The sequence below is a fragment of the Spermophilus citellus genome, assembly GCF_964194105.1.
Source record: "Spermophilus citellus genome assembly, chromosome: 18".
NCBI lineage: Eukaryota > Metazoa > Chordata > Mammalia > Rodentia > Sciuridae > Spermophilus > Spermophilus citellus.
Genome location: NC_138200.1, coordinates 63,650,195 through 63,672,242, shown reverse-complemented (window position 1 = coordinate 63,672,242; position 22,048 = coordinate 63,650,195). Strand labels below are relative to the sequence as shown.

General features: G+C 57.2%; 1 protein-coding gene across 1 annotated transcript in view; it reads right to left on the bottom strand.

The window, feature by feature from the left end:
- Positions 1-22,048, bottom strand: part of CMIP (c-Maf inducing protein) — a 197,296-nt gene that overhangs the window by 66,665 nt on the left and 108,583 nt on the right. Inside the window, exons 2-3 of the mRNA XM_081273566.1 lie at positions 8,684-8,809; positions 164-214 (exon numbers count right to left, since the gene is read on the bottom strand). Coding sequence (XP_081129692.1) covers positions 164-214; positions 8,684-8,809 — 177 coding nt within the window. The remainder of the gene's footprint in view (positions 1-163; positions 215-8,683; positions 8,810-22,048) is intronic.

Sequence of the window (22,048 nt, the reverse complement as noted above, 5' to 3'; positions counted from 1 at the left end):
ACAGCTCAGCACTGCGGGGGACAGGACCTCACCCCAGAGAGTGAAGGGCAGAGGCTTCTCCACAGCAGGTGGGCCTCTCTGCAGAGCCGCCTAATGGCAAGTGTCCTCTGCCTCCACGCCCCCGGGGTGGCCCCGGGGAAGGAGCAGCCGAGGCAGGACTTACCTTCCACTGCAGAGAATGGAACCACTGGTCTCGCAGGTAGCTGTTGGCAGCCTGCAACGAGAACAAGAGAAGGTACAGTCACCAGAGGGCGGCAACTCAGGGTCCCTGACAGCCAGCACGTGAGCCCTGCCTGCTCTGGGCAGACGAGCCCTGAGTGAACTGCCCTGGAACAGAAGCATGCGGGGGACTTTTCTGGAAAGAAAGACACAGCCCTGGTGGATGCTGGCTGCTGGGCACAAGGAGCTCCCCCTTGCTGCCTATGCACACACCCGACTCACTCAAAATCATGGGAAGGGTGGTGACAGTGGCAGGAGCTGCCAAGGGCTCCCTCCCACCAGGATCACCAGGCACCCATCCCACCTCTTCTCCGTCCTGCTAGTTCCCTAAGCTAAAGGCGGCTTCCATCACTGCCCGCTCCACAGAGAAGACCAAGACTCCGAAATCCCACACTACGTGCATTCAGACCTGGGTGGGCCAGCGTCAAGGCCTGTGTACTTCACCAGGACCCTTGTGACATCTACAGGTCAGGGTGGGCAGTACCAGCCTTGAACTTGGCCAGACCTAGGGTAAAGCACGGAGCCGAGAAGCAGAACCTCCTTCATCCCCAGCAACCTGATCCCGAGAGCCGGCAAGGCAGTCTGGACTTTCCCGACGTGCGGCTGTGAGTGGGAAGTGGCCCGCTTGTCGGCGTCGGAGGATGGGGGACGGGCGCCGTAACCACCCAGAGCCTGCTGGAGGCCACAGCTGCCATTCTCACCAGTTCTCCCAAATAAAACTTGGCCCAAGCAGGCTGGACCACCGGGCACGAATGGCTGCTCTCAGGCCGCCCCCAGCAGCAGTCCTGCCACCCGTAGCAGCCATGTTGACAGTGTCCGATGGGACCTGCGGGCTGGCCTTGCAGCAGCAGCCCTGGGAAGATGGACTGTCCACATCTCGTGGTGCAGAGAGAAGGAAACTGAAGTTAAGAACGTTCCCAAGGTTCAGACGGGAGCTGAGGACCAGGAAGTGAGCTGTAAACCACACACGGCGGCACTCTGAGCTCTCTCCAGGCCACCCAGGCAGTAACATCCCCCTGCTCCAAGTGACCCTAACTGCGAAGGTCGAGAGGCTCCATGAAGGCTGGAATGACTCACCCCCTCTGCTTCCTACAGCACACACACAGGGCCTAGGTCTTCTGTAGACAATGGTCTCCACCCGACCGTCCTGAATAAACAGACTGCTTGGTGCCCAGGTGGCACAGCATCCTGGGGTCAGTCCAGAGACACCTTTCAAACTTGGGCAGTCACACCAGCCCCTGAGGCAGGCTGAGCCTGAGTGCTACCCAAGCCAGAGACCAGCTTCTGTGCTCCTGGGACTCCTGCAATGGCTAAGCCTCCAACAGACCCCGGCCCAGGCCCTGACCTCTGCCATAGTCTAGCGTTCTGCCCTGGAGGATGTTGGGGACACGGCCTGTGACACCTGCTCAGGATTGCTCAGGCCCAAGAGGAGAAGCAGCCCCCTGCCGGGCTGTGGCTGGGGTCCCCGCTGCCAGCACTGACCCAGCATTCTGGTCTCATGACACTTCTTGTTCATTAGGATGACAACACACATCCCCAGCTCAGGGCAAGGGATGGTGACACCCCAGGCGATGAAATAACCATGGGAAAGAGCTTACTCAGCACGCCCCAGATGGCGCACGAAGGCTCTTGAAACATGGCCATTCGGGTCAGCAGCAGCCACAGCAGTGCTGTGCCCACAGACGTTTAGCAATGGGCTCTCCAGGGCTTTTGTGAAAAATGCCACTTCAGCTGACTCCAGCGAGGGGACGTGGCTGCACCACCACTGGGAAGCGTGAGGGCCAGCTCTCATGGCAGGGGCATGCAGGAGGAGCCACTCCACATGGCCTAGGTCTGCTGATCACACCCAGGAGGCCAGAGGGGGCTGCGGCAAGCAGGATGAGGTCCCCAAGACGTGCTCTGGGATGATGTCATCTTAACACGGCAAAGGGACTTTGCAGATGTGACTGACCGAAGGCTCTTGAGATGGGAGACTATTCAAGATTATCCACCTGGCCCAGGGGAGTCACAAGAGAGGAGGAGGGAAGGTCAGAATCACCAGCAGGAGTCAGAGGGACGCAGTCGGGCCTCCAGCAGCTAGAAGAGGCAAGGAAACACCCTCCTGGGAGCCTCCTGAGGAGCCGGCACTGCCCACCCTGGATGTTAGCCCGGGGGACTTCCGGCCTCCAGAGATATCCACAAGTGTGCGCACCACACACACACACACCCGCTACACACACACAACTATGCAGGCGGCTTCAGGATATGTTATGAATTGCAGGCTAAGGACCTAGATCTAATCTGACCTCTTCTCTGATGCCATTTTTCTGATGTGGAAAATGGTCCAGATTTCCTGTACCTGTCATCAGTTCTATTTCCAGTGGCCTTCTTTACGTGACCATGTAGCTTGCTCAATGAGTGTGAGCTGGTGGATGAGCCAGTACCCTCTTGAGCTCCCCCGCCCCCGACCCCGCCACGGTGAGTGGCACATTCCCTGAGGCCTGAGCCCCACACACGCTGCACACAAAGCTGGGGTGAGCAGCAGCCACAAGGAACGTGGCTGCTCCCCAGGGCAGCATCAACTGGTCCTCACACAGCCTCAAGCCTACCACCACCTCCCTGCCCAGAACACTCTGCCTTCACCCCGCCCCCGGGGCCTACTCAACTCGTACTCAACCCTCAGGTCCCCCTGAAATACCTCTTCTCCAGAACTGTCATGATGGCACCTCCCCCCACACCCACCCAACACATCGCACTGTCTTACAGTCACCCGTCTAGTGTCCCGTCCCTAGGCTTGGGCTCTAGGAGGTCAGGAACCATGTCTGATTTAGGCACCACTGTGTCAAAAAAAAGCCAGGGAAACGTTTGTCAATGAAAGACGGGCTGACGCGCTGAATGAATGAAGGATGGAAGGATGTACAGATGGATGCGTGAGGCAGGAGGACTGACAGAAGGGTAGATGAATAGACAGGCAGATGCATGGGTGCATGGTAAGACAGAAGGACAGACAGATGGCAGACACATGGGTGGATGGGCACCAATGTACCCACTCTGTTCAATGGAGAATATTTCATGTGTGTGAGAACTTCAGAAGAACTCTTCAGTCCTCACACCCTCTCTTCCCAACTTGTATTTGATGAAGCCTCTAGAAATAACCATGGTGGTATTTTCCTGACATACTTTGTGCTAATACTGCCAAGTACTTTACACAGAATCTATGATCCTCTCTAATAACCAAGGAGACAAACATTATGGGTCCAGTTCAAAGATACAGAGGGTCCTTCCTGCTGCAAGGGTCACACAGCTACCTACACAGCCTCAGCAGTGTAGGGTGACACAGCCAGTGCATGGCAGATCTGGGCTGGAGCTCAGAGGGCCTGACCCCAGCCTGCTGTCCCTACTGCTCATCCCTGGAACTGGTGAGCAATGTGCCAGCTCCTCTGCATCCCGGGCCCTGAGCTGGGAATCTGAAAGAATTATTTCCCCGTGTGACTTCCCTCTGATGAAGGGAGGAAGGACCTGCCACCCTGTTCCAGGCATAAGGAGGCCCCACCTAAACAACAGGGTGGGCCTGAACTTCCTTCCAGAAGAGCAGGTACAGTTGATGGAGCCAGAGACTGCAATGAGGGTGGCAGGAAGCTGCTCCTCCTTGGACTTATCTGGTTCTGAAGGACCACTGCTGGCCCAGGGCCGTCTAAGTAGCTTCTAGCACAGAGGAGCCTCAGCCCAGGGAGAGGCTTCAGCAGAGGGCCCATGCTGCTCTGCGGGCGGCCGGGCAAGGACAAGCCAGACCCCAGGGAATGCTGAGTCTGAGGGTCACTCAAAGGAGGAGCCACTGGAACACAGGCAGGAGCCCCCGGCCCGCCCAGTGCTACTCAGGCTGCCCTCTGACGGTTCCTAGTAATAAATCTTTCCAACCAAAGGGCCTGATTCCAGGCAAACTCTGCCTAATTTCCTCTTCAAAAGTTGCCAAGTTCTGGCTCATTGTTGTATTGTCTACAGAGGTGAGAAAAACAGCCCAGGGAGCACCGGGGTACTGTTCCCAAGTCCCCTTTTCTGGCCAACTCTTGGGGAAAAACAGCCCGAGTGTGCAGACCGGAAAGGGCTTCCCTCCAGCTTCCAGTAAGAAAGGAACCCACCCTGTCCCCTGCCCTGATGCCAGTGTTTGGGGTAAACAGTTGCCTGGCTCCTGTGGGCTTTCCGGAACAATGACAGCAGAGCCAGGTTATCTGAGACACCCGGTGATGGTGATGTGGCTGGGGAGGAGGGCCTCCTCACTCTCCCATCACCAGGAACCTCGTAGGGCTCTCCATTTCTCACCAATGTGTTTAAACCCAACTGCAAGGCCCAGCTTCCTGAAGACGCCCTGCCCTGCCCTGCCCTGCTCCTAAACAGGTGTGTTCTGCACCCAGGGGTTCTAATAACATGGCATTAGGGAGGAGTGCTGACATCACACAGCACCCAGAATTGCAGCAAATGGACCATGGAAGGCTGGGTGTCCCCGTCTAGCACTGCCCCCGCAGGCCAAATGCTCAGCCTCTGGGCTGGAGAGGGGGTACCTGGACCCAAGCATTCCCCAGCCTCCTTCGTCTTTCAGGTCAGCTCCAGAGGCTGGTGTGGGACCGGTTCAAATGTGGGAGTGTTGAAGTGGGGTGCCAGGGGGGCAAGCAGAGAGAGAAGAGAGGAGAGGAGAGAGAGAGACACAGAGATGCAGAGAGTCCAGGAGGAAGGTGCCACAGAAATGATGCTGACAGACGGCAAGTGAGAGATGGCGACTGGGAAAGGAGGAGGAGAAACCACGACAGGGAGAGGGATGGAGGAGAAGCAGAAGCACAGGGGAGACAGGAAAGAGACAGGCACAGGTGCAGGGAACCTGAGACAGAAACGGACACCCGACAGGCAGGGACAGGCAGGGTACACCGGGAGCCTCCTCAGGGGTGCAGTGACTCAGGCACAGTGAGGGACTCCACCTCGGGAGGCTACTTCCATGGGAGGGGCCTGGCTAAATGAAAGGCTTCAGGCCAGCAGTACCCACAGAACCTTCTGAGGGTACAGAACCTCTCTTGGGGGTAGGGGACTACGGGGGATTGAACCTAGAGTGCTCTAGCGTTGAGCTACAATCCCAGCCCTTTTTATTTTTTATTTTGAGGCAGGGTCTTGCTAAGTTGCTGTGACTGGCTTTGAACTTGCAATCCTCTTGCCTCAGCCTCTCAAGTTGCTGGGATCACAGGTGTGTGCCATGGGGCCCAGCTAGAGATGCTCCATATCTGCTCTGGCTAATGTAGTGGACACTGGCTACTTGTAACCACTTGGCATGCAAAACGTGCCTGGTGGACTCAGAACATGCATTTTTAATGGAATGGAATAAACCAATCCAAACACAAATGACCCAGGGAGGGTCCTGGCTACAGAGCCAGGCAGCAGCTCGAGGCATCTTGGCTCTTCTGCCACCTGGAGCACTCAAGGCCTTCTAATTGGGCTGTGACCCATCAGCCCACCTGGCTGCCTCTAGAACCCCTTCCCCCACTCTAGAACAGAAAAGATCTATCCCCGGGGACCCTAAGGTTGCTCCTGGTGATGTCCAAGCTCTGGGTCCTAACACAGCAAACCATACAGAGTCAAGGCAAAGGAAAGATCCATCTGCCACAAGAGCAAGCGGACCCCATCAGCAGGGGAGAAGGCCCCACTCAGCACCCCAAGCACTGTCTTGGAGGGGGCCACCCGGGCGCCCCTATACCCACACAGAGCTCCCAGGCAGGAGCCCACTCCAGGATGACTCGGATCTGTCTCTGGAATGAGGCAGCCACACAGCAGCCATGAATCACAGGAGGCAGCAGGGAGGAGGGCGACGACAGAAGCCAGGGAGAAGCCACCCCAGGTCCACCTCCCTGGCCCAGTGGAGATGACAGCAAGGGAGATTGACAGGGTGGGGGCCGCACCCACCTGGGCTCCCCTGGGGACGGAGGGCCAGGCTGCTCCTGCCTAGCTCAGCTCTGCCTCCCGCTCGGGATCCAGGATCCGAGGCGCTGCACGTCTCCCCCTCCCTTTCTCCTGCTCCTCTCCTGCTCCTCCTCTGGCTGTGCCTTCCGCTGGAGCAGGGGCAGTGAGTAGGGGATGCTGGAGCAGCCACAGGCCGCCACTGCCCAGACCAGCCCGTCAGCTTTGCAGGGGGAGCTCTGAGGCAGAGCACTGCCCACTGCAGCCGGCTGAGCGAGTCATCACGGCGGGCCCACGGCCACAGCCTGGTTAAAGGGACACTCCGGCACTAGCAAGACGTGTCTCCCCCACAGCCTCACTGCTCCTCCGTCCCCAGGGTGACAATACTCTGGACTTCCTTGGGGGCAGGGTCATCCTTAACATTCTTGGAAGAGATCCTCCTATGGGTGGAGAAGGGACCCAAGGCCTCCCGTCTCTATTCCAAGAGTCTCCTTCCTGTCTGTCACTCCCACATTCAGCCCCTCTGCCCTGCAACCATGCTCACCTACCTAGCGTCTCTTCTACCCTGAAGAGCTTTCAATGGCTCCCTGTTGCTTCCAGGATGTAGTCTGAGGCTCCTTTAGCTGGCAAGGCCTGCAAGATCTAGATGGAGCCACAGGTCCTGAGTCCCCTCCTCTAGTGACAGCAAGTTCCTGGTGTCCCCAGATTGGTGCTTAGCCCCGTGTCCTCTCCACCCAGAGGCGTGCACCCCCCATGCTGGCACATGCCTGTTCATCCCTCTGCACACGGCTGCATGCAGAACCCCTGGGGAAGCTGCTGTGGCACCTCCAAACTGAATGGGTCACTCCGTCCTCTGGGCTCCCAGAACCCTGGGACTTGCCTCGACTTCAGTCCTAACTTCAGTCATGGTCTGCTTATGGCTCTGCCTCCCCAGAGGCCGAAGGGCTCTGCAAGGAGGAGGCCTTCATCCACGCAGGGGGAGCAGCCTCAAAACTGTGAGGGCAGCAGAGGCACTCGGGTGAGACGTCCCTAGGTGTCCCTCCCTCTCAGGTATTACTGCCAGCAGGTCTCCTGCTGCCCTGCCCACCCCCTGCACGGACCTGGCTGAAGCCATCAGACTGGCAAGGAGTGAAAGAGGAGGCAGGGAGGCCAGTGGCAGCAGGGGCCTCTGGGAGGGGCTGAGCTGGTCTCCACACTGAAGACAGGAGAGCAAGGAGGACAGAGGGAGTTCTGCTGGACAGAGGGCGAGCAGAGGGCCTCCAGGAGAAGAGCCACTGAAGCAGGGCGGGGTTGGTCCTCCAAGCGACAATAAAGACCTGGACTTGCCCACACACGTCCAGCTGTTCCACTCACCAGCATACTTGGCACTCCTCAGAGGCAAACAGGGTGACTCTTGGCCCCAGTGCTGTGACACAATCTAGAGGCCACTGCTAAAGCAGGGAGCCATTCTTTGGGCCAAGAGAAAGTCTCCCCAGAGAATCCAGGTGCGAAAGGCCAGGGCAACCCTCCCTGGCTGGGCATCCAACCTGGTTCCCCAGAACTAGGGGACCCTGATGTGGCATGTAGCACCCAGGTGTACTGGGTGGCCACTGGCTTTGCTTCCCCTTCTTTCTAGTACCCACACCTCTTGCCTCCACGTGGCCCTGAGGGCTATCAGCCAGAACACACGCTGCCTATGTGGTCAAGGGTGGGCAGGGCAGTGTGCTCCCACGGGGTGAAGGCACCACAGCAGGGCCAGTCAGCAGCTTCTCTGAGATTCTACAGAGGTGCTGAGATGAATGAGACGCTGCCTCACAATAAAACCAGCACCCAGAAGCAGGGCCAGGAGATGGAGGAGCTGCTGAATGCTAATGATGTCATCGGACCCCTGGATCCAGGACCCAGCTATGCTTCAAGTCCTTTCTCGGACTTCCCAGTTATTTTTTTAAATATTTTTTTTTAGTTGTAGATGAACACAACACCTTTAGTTATTTTTATCTGGTGCTGAGGATAGAACCCAGGGCCTCACATGTGCTAGGCAAGCGCTCTGCCACCGAGCCACAACCCCAGCCCCTCCCAGTCATTTTAACGGTTATAGTACTGCATTCTCTTCTTGCCTTACTACTCTGAATAATGTCTGTCATTTCTAACCAAAGTCCTGATTAGAACATACAGCATGCACATCTGTTTTCTGAGAAGAGGAACCATAATTCCACCGATCTCAAGGATTAGCCAACGTGAAGTAGAAGTCCCCTCAGTCAATGTAAAGCAAAAGGCAGCACCTGTTGCTCACAGGCTTTTCCCAGCCTTCACAACTGGCCATGTGCCTCGCTTTCCTCATCTGCAAAGCTCGTTTCTCAGGTGTAGGGAACCAATGAGCAACGTGAAGCTCCCGGACAGCAGCAGGCATGCAGCAGGAGCTCAATCCTCGCACATCCCCTCCTCCTTTCCTCCAGTGAGCCCTAGTGGGTACCTTTCTTACACTTGGAGTTAAACCCCTTCCCTCCAGGGGAACGACGGGCAGCCAGCCGGGCTGAGAGGAACTGCCTGTTCATGCTGTTTATCCTACCTGCAGCAGGACGGTCCCCCCGGGGATTGTGAGCTGTAAACAGTACTTCGGGGCATTCTCCCAGGACAGCAGCTGAACGTCTTCGATGGCGCTGTAGGAGACTGAGTTTTCCATGTACCCAGTTGGCTGCAACAGAAAAAGAGAAGACACACAGGTTACAACTACGTAACATGTAACAATCATGTAACAGGCATGGCCCCAGCCTGAAGAGGCTCCCGAGAAGTCCCCACTCTGGAAACAGCACGGGAGCTGGTGCAGAGGTCCGCAGCTCCGTGGCCAAGGGAAGTTCTGTTACTTCTGGCTGGGGAAAGGGGTGCTGTAGAGGAAACCCATCCTGCATTCAGGAGGGCAAGGGCTGGGGATTGCTGTGCCTGGCATCCACGAATGGGCCCAGCCCAGGGCCTAGCTGGAATCCCAGCATCCCTCACCAGCAACCTGCCACTGCCACCCCTCCCAGAAGCAGCAACAGCCTCCCAGTGGTCACCCTGAATTCTGCACTCAGGTCCCAACATGGCCATCTCATCCTCACGGCTGCTCAACACTGCTCAATGGCTCCCAGCAGCCTGGGTACGGAGTTCACGCCCTGGTCTGCTCCATCCTCCAGCCTCACAACCCACCGGGTCACACCCTTCCCTGCGCCTTCTTCCTCAGGCCTCACCACACCCTACTCAATCTGCAGTCTACTTGGTCCGCCTCTGGCCAGGTGCAGGTCTGTCTTGGCCCCGTCTCCCCCGTGCCCGGCCCATGGCAAGGGATCACCAGTATGTGTTGGAAGACAGAACGAGATGGGCTACTGGGGACAAGGCTGGAGGAAGCATGGGAAAGAGAAGTCCACAGATACTCTCTGCAAGAGACCCCAGGTGCCAGGACACACATGGCCACCAGGCTCTGGCAGTGTCCCTGTCACTCTGGCCCTGGCATGCCAGAGTACAGGAGAATCAGAGGCAAGCACAGCACAGCTGAGAATATCGACAGCTAACACCTCCCAGCTCTTGCGTGGGCACCACATCTAATCCTCACAAAGACCTCAGGGAGCAGGACCCAGGGCCATCCCTATCACAGGGAAGCAGAAACTGAGGCTCAAGTGGCCCTGTGACTAGCCCAAGGTCACTCAACTAGGAGTGAGTGGCATGACCAGGGGTGAACTCAGTTCAGATTCCGGAACCCACACCGGCCACTGTGAGCCCTGTGAGCTGGCCCCACCGTGAAGACCTGGCCCCCGTGGGTCTTCCCTCCTCGTATCTGTCTGCCTGAGTGGAGACGGGTGGCGCTGGCAGGGGTGGAGGGCTGGTGGCTTGCGCGGCCTCACTTCCCCATGATGGGTCCGTAGGCCCAGGAAGTCCGAGCAGCTGTCCAGCAGAGTTTTCCCATCCATCCCTCCCTCGCTCTTTTTCTGGTCCAATAGGTATTTACTGAGTTCTGTCACACTCTAGGGGCCATGCTGGGTGCTGGGGGTCAGCAGTGAGAAAGACAGGAGCCCAGCAGGGCAAAGAAGTGACCAACAAAATAGCCAAATAAATAAATGACTGAAGAGTGGCAAGTGCTGCACAAAGATCCAAATAGGGAGCGGCAACAGGTGGCCGAGAGCCAGGCCCAGTGGGCAGAGATGGAGGACCTCAGAGCAGTGGCCAGCACAAAGCCCAGGAGGGAAGAGCTGGGGGGAGTTTTGGGGGAGGCAGGGCAGGCCAGGCCACACCCAGAGGTCCGGCTGGGGCTGGGGCACTATTTCGGGGGACACAGTGCTTCAGGCAGGGGCTGGAGCCAGACTCAGCAGCATCAGCGGGTCCAACAGTCCTGGGAGTAGGTTGGCGGTGGAGACAGCCCCAGCTCCTGCACCGCTGTGGGGGGCCAGGCTGCTTGGACCCTGCAGGTGTGGGAGGAGGCAGCAGGTTCACCCTGCCCTTCTCACTGGTCATCCCCCATGCTCAGCAAGACCCCTGGGTACCACCCAATGGCTGCTGTGTTCTGACCAAGACAGCTCATAGCAGTACATCCCAAGTCCACGCAGGTGGCCCCCGCCCACCACCACCCAGCACACTGCCTGCAGAAAGTGGCGCAGTCTTCCCGCACGCAGGAGGGGGAAGCGAGTGGTCAGTGAAGCCAGTGCAGTGGCTGGCTGTGACCGCCTGCCTGACCCTGCCTGGAATAGTCATGGCGTGTCCCTGCCACGGCTAAGCACCCGGGCCTGACACCCTAACAAAGGAATGAGCATCTTGCTAAAGTGAGGGAAGCCCGTGAGCGTGCCTCTTGTCCTCACCACAACACACCGCATGGTCCAGACCAAGGCGCATGCAGCCTCAGTTCTTTGGGGCCACCCTTGGGTTTCTAGTCCCCACAGACTTCTGGGAGGCCCTGAGAGGCAGCAAGGCCTGATCCCAGCTCCTGGAGGTGAACATGGCTGCTAATGTGACTGGCTGGGAGCGACGGGGCCTGGCCACTGCAGTCCACCTCTTTCTCATGACCTGCCTGGGCTGTCTGAAAGCAGCCTGGACCAAGAGTTGCAACCAAGGCTTTCTGGGAAAAGGCTGGGTATAAATAATACATATTGTTTTTAAAATGCAGATTTATTGCCTCCCCATTGTTTGTAGCAGCATTTGGCCACAAGCAGGGTTTTATAAGAACAAATGAACCTATGTTTGAGCCACCAACTGTGTGTCCTTAAGCAAGTTAGTGCACCTCTCTGAGCCTGGTTCCTCCAATGGTAAGATAAGATTGACTCAATAGACACAATTATGGGAGCATTGAAAAAGATCTCATTTGTCAAGGGCCTAGATAGCATTTGGAACACTGTGAAAACCTCAATAAAAAGAACTATTATGAAAAAGACTAAACTTTATCTCTGGGGTCGTCCTCCCAAAACCCAAGTCTCACCATGAAGAAAACATCAGGCAAACCTCAACTGAAGGACGTTCCTCCAAACACCTGTCCAGGCCTCCCCCAAAACAAGGAAAGCCTGAGCAATGCCCCACACAGAGGTTCAGGAAGACATGGCTCCCGGGATCTTATGGGACTCAGGACAGAAAAAGGACATTAGGTGCAAAGGAAGGGAAGCAACAGTGTGGACAGTGCAGTGGTGTCCACAGCAGCCCACCCCACCCCACCCCCGTCAGCAACAGGGACGCTGGCGCCTCGTGGAGTCTGTGTCCTCACCCTTCCTCTGCCATCTACACTGTCCCCAGATGAAAAGCTCACCACAGCACCCCACTGCTGCTGCTTCCCCACCCACCGCCTGGGGCAGGGCCCGAAGGCCCCAGACGTGGCTGCTCTCTGGTCTCGTGGCCACAGTGCCTACTGCTACCCTGGCGCCTTCGTACTTTGGGGACAATCTCAGGGTAACTGTCAAGGCCTGGTGACCAGAGCGTGCTGAGGGGCAGAAGCCAGGGCTGGGGGAGGCTGGAACCTGGCTCCGGGGCACACTAGGAGACCTGAGCGTGGGCTGCACGGTGGCGCCATCCTGGGGCCTGCACAACCGTGGGATGGCCAGCTCACGCAGGGGAGGGACCCCTCGGCTGTGGTACCACTCCCCAGGTCTCACACCAAGGGTGGGCTTTCCTGTCCATGGATGACTACTCCACCTGACTGGAGAGGGAGGCGTGGACACGGCAGGGGACGGCAAGGTGGTGGACGGGAGAGGCTCTCCTGGAGGCCACCTTCTGGGCCACGCAGGGCACCTGTGGGTCACCTTCCTGCTGGTGTTTACAGTGACTTTTCACAGAGCCCCAACAAGCGGTGCGTGTGAGTGGGGCGCCTCTGCTTGGGTCAGATCACAGGTCACCATCCTCAGCAGCGGGCCCCAGGACCCCTGTTGGTAGATGGAAACCTTTGTCCACCCTTTATCCCCTCCGGCTTCCCGCTCTGGGACAGCACCCGCTCCGCTTCACGCTGCTCCGAACAGCTCCGCGGCGACATCCTTGCGGAGCGTGTTTTTCTGCCCTATATTTAGGATTATTTCCTTAGGCCAGATTCCCAGAAATGGAATTACTGGGACAAAGGGTAAGAGCGCATCTCACGCTGCTGCCAAACTGCCCTCATTAGGGAGATGTTTCGAGCCCTGCAGGGCGCTGAGGGCTTGCGTCCCTGGCCACCAGCTCCGCTGGGTGCTGTCCTTCTCCCCAGGTGGACTCAGTGCATATGCTCAGTAGCTGGGCCTTGACCCTCTGCTCTGGGGACCGTGTAGGGGTCTTGTGTTTCTGCCCTCAGCCGTTGTCTCGGGGTGAGCTGGCCTGGAAGGCTCTGACACCTAGATCTGCACCAGGGGGGCAGCAGAGACGTCCTGAGGACCCTGCGGACCCTCACGGCCTCCAGAGCTGACAGGGTGGGCAGAAATGAGGTGGCCAGCCCCTGTGGGTCCCCACCCCCCAACGCTGCAACCAGGCCCCCCACCCTGGACGCCTCCTGCCTTCCCCGAAGCAGCTCCTGCTGGCCCAACCTGCCTGTTTCCACAGGGATTTCTCTAAAAAACGAGCGTGATTCACTGGTGTGTGCAGCCTCAAGACGAGGCTGGGGCTGACTCAGCTCAGCAGGGCAAGGGCAGGGAGGGGCGCCGGAGGAGGGGAGTCGGTCGGGAAACATCCCTCAACCTCCCTGGAGGCTGGGGACGGGGCCCAGTCGGGAAATGGGTTAAAATAGCAGGTTGTCTGTCACAGGGTATCTGTGGCCCGCTGGGTAGGCCAAGGCAGGTTGAGCCCTCTCCTGGGTGGAAGTCGCCTGAGTCATAGTGCAGGGGAGACCTGCTGCTCCGCGGGTTCCCTGTGGCACCATCCCGCTAGCACAGGAAGCATTTGCTTGGGGCCCGCCCACAAACCAGCCCATCTGACATGTGTCACATCAGACGGTGGGGAGTCCCCAGCCCAGCCAAGAAGGCCCAAGACGAAGGTGCCAATGGACCCTCGCTCTGGCTGTGGCACCATGAGGGGCCTGGGGAGCGGTGGTCTGCAGTCCTATGGCCAAAGCCGTGACAACCGAGCCACTCGCCACTCAAGAAGCGAGCAGTGGGGCAGCACCCCGCACGTTTGCCACGCCATCACCCAGCCAGGTTCTGGGACACTGTCATCTCCCCAAATGGACCCCCACCACCACCCTGAACAGCCCCCGCTGCTACCCGCCCATCCTCCATCTCCGAGTGGGGCGAGCAGCAGGCACCCTGCTCTGGCTGCCTGCCTGATGGCCCGCCCACCATGGAGTGTCCGGACGGCTCCGTTCATCTGCCAATGGACGCTCGGGCTGCCTCTACCTCTGCCACTGTGAAGAGCCGGCTGTGCCCTCTCCAACGTGACCAGAGGACACTGTCCTGCGCATGCCACCCCTGTCAGCCCCGCCACACGGACGTGCCAGGCAGCCACCATGGGGCCAGCATCTCCGAGAGCTCCAAGTGTGGCACCTCACTCCGCTTTACAGCAACTCTGGCAAGAAGGGACTGAGGACCGAGAGGTGGTGACATGTCACAGACACCCTGCTTTGAAGAGACAGATGCTGGTTTCAATCTCATGACTCTCAAGGCAGGTGACCTGCCAAATTCCTCCAGCCGGAGGCAAGACTTTGTGCCCATGTGTACGCACATCTCTAGGGAGGCATGGCAGGCCATGCAGAAAGGGCTAGGGTCCCCTCTACCTGCTTTCCCACTGCCACCCAGTCTGGCGGGTGCCCCTGGTGCCCGGAGTTCAACCTGGCCTAGAGGGCAGAAACCCCAGATGCTCATCCGGGAAAAGCCTGTCAAAATGCTGATGATTTCTTTATTCTCCACAAAGGGCAAACCCACAGCTAAAGAGGTGGGGGGGGGGGGCAATATGCTGTGGGTGGGCCGCCTGGGCCCTAGGCCCAGGACAAGTCTCCCAGATGCCCCTCCGAGGCCCCTCCCCTTGTTCCTGAGGACCAGAGGCGCTGAGTGTGGCCCCCTCCCCTCGTGGCCTCAGGGCGGGGCCAGCCCTACCCCCATCACTTTAGGTGCCCAGCCTGGACAGCTGCTTGTGGCCGCACTCGATGGCCCGGGGGCTGACAGCTTTGTATCTCTTCCGCATAGTTTTCCAGTGATCCTCCAGACACCAGGCGGCCCCTTCCCACGGCCGTCAGCGTGCAACCCCGGCCACCCCTGAAAGGCTGCTGCTCCTCTGTGGTAACCTGTGACGCCAGAGAACAGAGGCCACCGGAACTACGCATAAAATGACAAGAAAGAGGCATCCGACAAAGAAGGCTCTTGGGAGAGGACCACACCCCTTCGGTGTTTTCCTTGGTGACTTCACAGTGCTGCCAAGCACAACTTCCTGCAGTGACAGGGACACTGGATCTATATTGCCCACCACCGCGGTGCCCATGGGCTCCTGGGCACTTAAAGCGTAGCCGGTGCCACTGAGGGACTGGCCCGTGAGTTTTCCTTGATGCCCACTCATTTAAATTGAAGCAGCCACATGTGGTTGGAGTGACCTTCCTGGTCAGCTCAGCTACGAAGGACACTCCACATTTACCTGGTGGGGGTCAGTTTCTAAAATACCTTCATTAACGAGCACACGTCACCCTCACGGCCAGCTGAGGCCAGCATTACTGCTCTTAGTTACACAAACGAGAAACTGAAGTTCAGCATGAACGGGAAATGTCCATGTCCTGATCCTCCAGGACACTCCCCATATGGGAGTTGTCCCCTTAGGACTGGAGTCACATAGTCACTCAAAAAGGAGAGGCCTCCCATGTGCAGCCCGAGGCCAGAGTAGACCAGAGAAAGAGACGTGGCACACACTCATGTCGCTGAGGGAGGTGGAGCCCCTGACACACCCTTCCACGCACCGAAGTCAGCAGCGGGCAAGCCTAAGGCTGTGCAGGAGGTCGGTGTGGTCACGGGGTGTCAGATGCACTGCACGCAGGGAAGTCCTGGGAAACAGGAGGAGTCAGGGACCCACCCTACTGTTCACCAGGGACGGTCCAGGACCAGGCAGTGTTCTAGGTCTTGATCCTGGCTGGTGGCCACACAGGCGGGTGTCCACTTTGCAAAAACACGTCCAGCACTCCACAGGGGGTGCGCTTCTCTGTGGACGTGCTGTTTCGATAAAGAGTTTTTTAACAAATCAACAGATGAGTGCACACAAAACATGGCCTACCAACCCCACAGAACATCACCCCGCCATCAGCAGGGCTAAGCAGGAACACACGACAGCCGTGAGGAACCTTGAAAACAGGGTGCTGTGTGAAAGAAGCAGCCAACAAAGGCCACCGACTGTCTGACTCCATCTCTACGAAAGGCCAGAACAGGCGACTCCAGAGACGGGCCGACTGCTGGCAGCCAGGGCAGGGCTGGGGAGGTGGGAATGATCACCAACAGGTGTGGGCCCCTTTGGGGGCACACAAAAATCTTCTAAAATTAGGTGGTGGGGATGGCTGCACACCGCGAGTGTAGAGAAGACGACCAGATACCACATGTTGAAATGGGGACTCTCGTGGTGTGTGAACCACATTTCAACCAAGAAAAAGGCGAGCGTGCCCTCCTGCGGCTGAGTGGAGGGAAGGAGAACGACCCCACGCTGGGCTCAGAGACCCTGCGACAGGAGACCACGCTACACTGTCACCCCGTGGCCCCAAGAAGGGGCTGCGCAGCCTGGCAGAGGGGACACGGGCCAGAGACACGTGACCAACGGCAAGCAGACACGTCAGTTCCCAGGGTCCTGGACTCAGGCCTGAAGGACCCACTGGCCAACGCCACACCCTCTCAGGCAGGCCTGCTTCCTCCCTCCCTCTCAGCTAAGCCCCCACAGCCCACACCTCCTCGGGGACCTGAGAAGGGTCTAATGGAGGCCATGGATCACTGGCGTGACTGGAAGACAGCGAGGCCTCCTCCCTGCTGCCCAGAGCTCAGCACAGCAGGCTTGGTGCCAGGCCGCAAGGGCAGGCCGCTCGGGGGCTCCACGGAGAGGCACATCGGGGCTCCACAGAGGGAACACGGGGGCTCATTAATCACAGGTCCTGCCATAGCAGAGGCCCCCTTTTATGGCCAATGGCTCAAGGAGTTTAATAATAGAGCAAAGGACTGATATTTCCACATATCAGACCCTTCCAATCCCGGTCATCTCTGCAGGCATGTGAAGAATGAAAATCTGGTCCCCAGGGTAAGGCAGTGAGCATCTGGGCCACCAGGCACCTTTGCCGCGGGAGAAGTTGATGGGGTGGCTCAAAGGTGCTCCGAAGTCAGCAACCTTCCCAACCACCGAGTTCCCGGAGGTTTCTAGGGACGACAGCAGCCAAACTAAATGAATCCTACTCCAAATGCCAGAGTGAGCTAAGCTGCTGCAGGCACCACCTGACCAAGCCCTCAAGAGGACCCAGAGAAAGTCCTGCGAGGGCTCCTCCTTCAGAGGAAGAAGGGAGGGTCAGAGCCTCTAGGTAAGAGGCCCGGGTCATGGCTGGTCAGTGGAAAGGCCACATAAAAGCCAGGACTGTCGGCTGGGAGGCCATATCCTTTAGGCACTGAACCACATCCCTCCAGCTCTGCCACACACAGGCCTGGGAGCTCCGGGATGGCGAGGGGGCCTCATTGTGGGGGCGGGAGTGCAAAGGTACATCAACCTCATGGAGAGGTGCATGGTGCAGGAGGCACGGAGAGGAGGGAGGGAGGGACACGGTGAGACAGGCTTCTCAGAGGTGACCTTTGAGGAGATCTTACAGAGGATCACTGGGCATTCTCAAAGGAAAGGGACACTGTGTGGGTCCTGGCCTGGGAATGAGAAGATGTCAGGTGACACTAAGTACAAGGAGGCCCGGAAAGGGGTCTGAGAAAGGACAGAGACCAGGGGACAGCTCTCCACTGCCCAAATCGCATATTTCTGAACTGTCTTATTCTCTATTCCTTCCCTTTGGAAAAATACTTCAAGTTTAAATAGTAAAGTCCATAAAGCATCAAAGTACACACACCTCGCGTGTGCCGCTGGACTTATTCTCACACGCACACCTTGTGCAGCCACTACCAGGGCGAGTCTGGGGCGGCCCCTTCACTGCAGGACCCCTGCAACCTTTCCCTGCCAACCTGCCCAGGGGCCTTGGCAGCCCTGGCCTCTGTGGCCCTGGGTCGTATCACGTGTTTCTGAACTTCTCACAAGTGACGCAGCAGATTCCTACCAGCTGGTGTCGAGGGCGTCCCCACGCACCCTACCCACCTGCAGCTCTTCCTTCACCCCACAGACCAGGGTTCCCAGGCCATGTCGTGTGGTCTGTTTATGGACACAGCGGCTGTTCCCTGTTTGGGGTTGCTGTGAACATCCTTGTATGTACTTTAGGGGGAACAAAAGCACTCTTTTGGGTAAATGCCCAGGAGCAGGATTCCGGGTAACATGCCTGTCCCCTTAAGCCCAACAAACACACAGTCCCTGGGAATTCCAGGGAAGTTTATAAAAACAAGTGCCATTGCAGGGGCCAGGCCGGCCCGCACAGAGACTTGATCCTCAGGAAGATGAGACTGCTGAGCCCTGGGGACACAGCCAGGCTGGCAATGGAGATCAACTTTCTCAAAAGACCAAGTGCACCCTTCACAGAGGGGCCTTCCAAGGCCTGCAGCAGAAGCAGCCCTGTTCTCAAGCCTGGACGCAGGGCCCCGAGGACGAGGGGGTGAACATGAACCTTCTGGTGACTTCAGACACATGCTCGTGCAACAGAAGGGTGGTGGCTCCTTCCTCACCACAGCAAGGAGAGCAAATGCCCAAGCGGGAGCTCAGAGCCCAGGGTCGCGATAACAGCTGCCTTTTAAATATTACATCTTCTCCGCTTCAGAATCACACGCCCGAGGCCGCGCAGGCCTGCATCCCTGTGGTGTTCCGCACGATCTGATGGTGCACTTCCAGAACATCAGCACCGGTTGATGGTGAAACCCAGCTGGGGGGAAACTGGCCAATGACAGTCTGCCCTCATGCGCCCGCTCTGGGTTCTCACGGCTCAGAGGCACCTTGACCTTGGGCACTTGCTCTGTACTGGTGCCAACTGTCTGTGTGCCGGGAGCTCCTTAGACCTTTAATGCACCACCTGAGCTCATTCTCACTTTCAGTGACCTGTGACACCATCAAGGACCTTCTTGGGCCAGACACCTTCCCACTGCTCTATGAGACGACACCATTATGATTCTATCTCACGGCAAAGGAGACTGAGATGCGGTGAAGAGAACTACCTTTCTCTAGGCCATGCTGCTAGTTATTAATGAAGTCAGGCTCTGAAGCTGCTATGACTCTAAACCAGAGGCCAGCAAACATTCCTACAAAGGGCCAGAGGGTCAATTCTTCAGGCCTTGGGGTCACAAGGTCCCTGTCCTAACTACTTGACAATGAGGCTGCATCATGAAAGCCACACACAATACACAAGTGGCCAGTTGTGTTCCAATAAAACTTCATTTATAAAGACTAGAGGCAGGTGAACTTTGGCCTGGGGACCATAGTTTGTCCTGCTCCAAACCTGTGTGAGAGAAACACAAACAGGAAGGGACACAGGCGTGCAAGTGAGCATTCAGGAGAGTGCACGTGCAACGCGTTCTTGCTTGCCTTTTCCTAAGGCGACTTCAGCACAAGGCACCAAAAGACGTGTGAGTGGGGGCGTGGTTGGCAGATGGACTTGCTATCTGCTGTGCTCCCCGAGACTGGGGTCCTACTGAGAAGTGCAAAGACCCTCTATCTCCTGAGACATCACTCCTCCCAAGAACTGGCCTTAGTCCTAGTCCTGAGTTCTGTGGAAGCATAACAAGTTCTGCAGAAATTTCCCAGAGGACGAACTTGGGGGAAAGTTCCCCAGGCCCATCCTTAAACAAAGCCAAATGGGACAGCTGCCAAGAGCCTCTTGGGGAAGCAACTGGTGGAGACCAGCACACCCTGAGCTCAAGCCCCTGGGCAGGCTGAGCCACACTCAGCTCTTCTTGTTTTTTTGTTTTGTTTTGGGGTACCAGGGATAGAACCCAGGGGTGCTGAACTGCTGAGCCACATCCCAACCCTTTTTATTTTTTGAGACAGGGTCTTGCTAAGTTGTTGAGGCTGACCTTGAACTTTCTCAGCCTCTCAAGTCATTGGGCTAATGGGCATGCGTCACGTGCCTGGCTCTGCTCTTGTTCTTGACCTCATGGGAACAAGCTGCATGAGTGACACATTGTTCAGAGACCCTCTGGTAGTGTAATGGAAGCTGGGACAGTGATCTCCAACAATGCAGGATTCCCAAAAAAAAAAAAAAAAAAAAAAAAAACAGAGACAGGGTGGAAGGAAGGAATGGGAAAGAAGGAAAAGAACCAGAAGGATGTTTTGGTCCAACATGCAGAAGAAAACTGAGACTCAGAGAGGTACAGCGACCCCACAGTCACTTAGTTGCAGGTGCAGAGATGGCAGAGATGGCCTCCTGGAGGGCCGCAGCTCTACCTGGGTGGTGAGCAGACAAGAGCTTCAGAATGACAGCTTGCCAAGCCCCCTGCTGAGGACACTCCTTGGAATTGCTCCCTGGGCCTCCAGTCAGGACACCTGTCCTCCCCTGCATTAAGCCATGACCTTGCCACCTAGACTCTGTGCTTTTCTGAGGACACAGAAGACCCAAGGCAGGCACCAGCCTATTATCACTGTGCGATCATGGGTAGACACTGTCCTTTTATTTTTTCACTGAACAGATAAGCTCAGAGGCTGAGTTGCCTCTTCCCTCCATGATAAGTAAAGGGAGGGTGGGAGACTCCACAGAGTCTGGAGCATGTGCTTTTCCATGTCTCCTACACAAAGTCCTCTAGTTGCTCTGGTCAATGGCAGTGCATCCACAGGCATGGACACAGAAGGGCCGGCAGCCTTGCTTTGTGACTTTCTCGCACCATGCACGCCTACACAGCCCAACAGGGGAGCCCACATGTGCCAGGCACACGCCAGGCTCAGGAGGCGAGCTCTGTCCCTGCCCACAGCCACCGCCTGCAGAGGACAAGGCTTGTTTGTGTATGTGTATGCGCTGTATTTAAAAACAGGCAGGTGCTATTGTTAGGAACACGATTTGTAGAAAAGCAAGCCAACGCACTGCATATCAGAATGTCTTGATGGAATTCTTTTGTTTTCTCCAATGGTAATAGCAACAAACACTCCTAGGATCAGAAACCTGACCACCCCTCAGCTCTGCCTCTCACGGGCTGGGAGTCCTAAGCTAGAGAAGTCTCTGGAACCTCAGTTTTCTCATCTAGGAAGTGGGAATGCTAACAGCCTAAGACAGGGCCATGGCGAGGGCTGAAGGGCGGAGCTCAGCAAATGTGAGCTAGGACTCAAGCACCTGCCCATGTGGAGTCCTCCTGCAAGTGGGGGAAATGGAAAAACAAACCAAAAAACAAGTACAACACACAGGATGCTTAACAGTAAGAAAGAAAACAAACAAAGGAGATAAGAGCAGAGGAGGAGGGCCGGGCGGCTCAGTGGTACAGCAACTGCCCAGCATGCCCACGGCCCAGGGTCCAGCCCTAGCACTACAAAGAGAGTGTTTGGACATGGTGGCCACAGAAGACAGCCACATAACCGTCACCAGAAAGGAGGGACAATCCTGCAGAAGCCCGTGGAAGCACCACTTGGTATTTCTCAGGGTAAGCACCCTGGCCCTGAGACCACAGACCTGACAAACCCAACAGGCTCCTTAAAGAAAGGGGCGGAATTTACAGAAAAACCTTCTGCTAATGGAAGCAACCCAGCTGACACATCTACCCAAAACCTCTTAGAGAGCTTTAGTCTTTAATCTGCAGCTGGGGAGAAAGAAGAAGGATCAGAGATCCCAGAAGATGGGTTTGTGTGCCTCTTCTGGCCAGAAAAACAAGGAGCACAGCGGAAACCGCCTCCCTCCCTTCTGCCACCTCAACAGAGACCTGTGAGCAGCTGCAGGACACGTGGGAGAGGGTGGGTGTCTCCAGGGATCCTGAGGGTCTCCCTCTGCCTAGTCCTAATGACAGCATTGCACAAGGTGTCTTAGCTCTGAACACCCCGCGGCCAGGGCATGCTCTTACACAGACCAGCACGACATTCTCAGCGTTCTCAGGACAGCTGGTGGCAGCCTAAGATGGTGTGCTTGAACAAGTGGGGAGGCCCTGGTCGTTCTTCTCTGGGGTCTTGCCTGGAGGCTGAGGGCGTCCAGCCAAGGGTTGCCGGAAGTGTAGAATTCCACCAGGCTTGTGCTCACTAGCTGCTTGTGGACCCTGTGCTCTTCTGAGCAGGCTGGACGCAGGGCCAGGAACACCTCTGAGGCCTGGGCACGCGCTCATTCACCACCAGGAGGGGATCCATGTGCACTCTCTAGAACCACCACAAAAAAATCTGCTCCCCAGGGCAGGTAGGAGGAAGGGACAGGCGCAGTCATGTCTGGAAGGCAGGTGGGGTGGAGGAAGGTTCTGGAATGTGGGAGCCACAGCTCATCCCT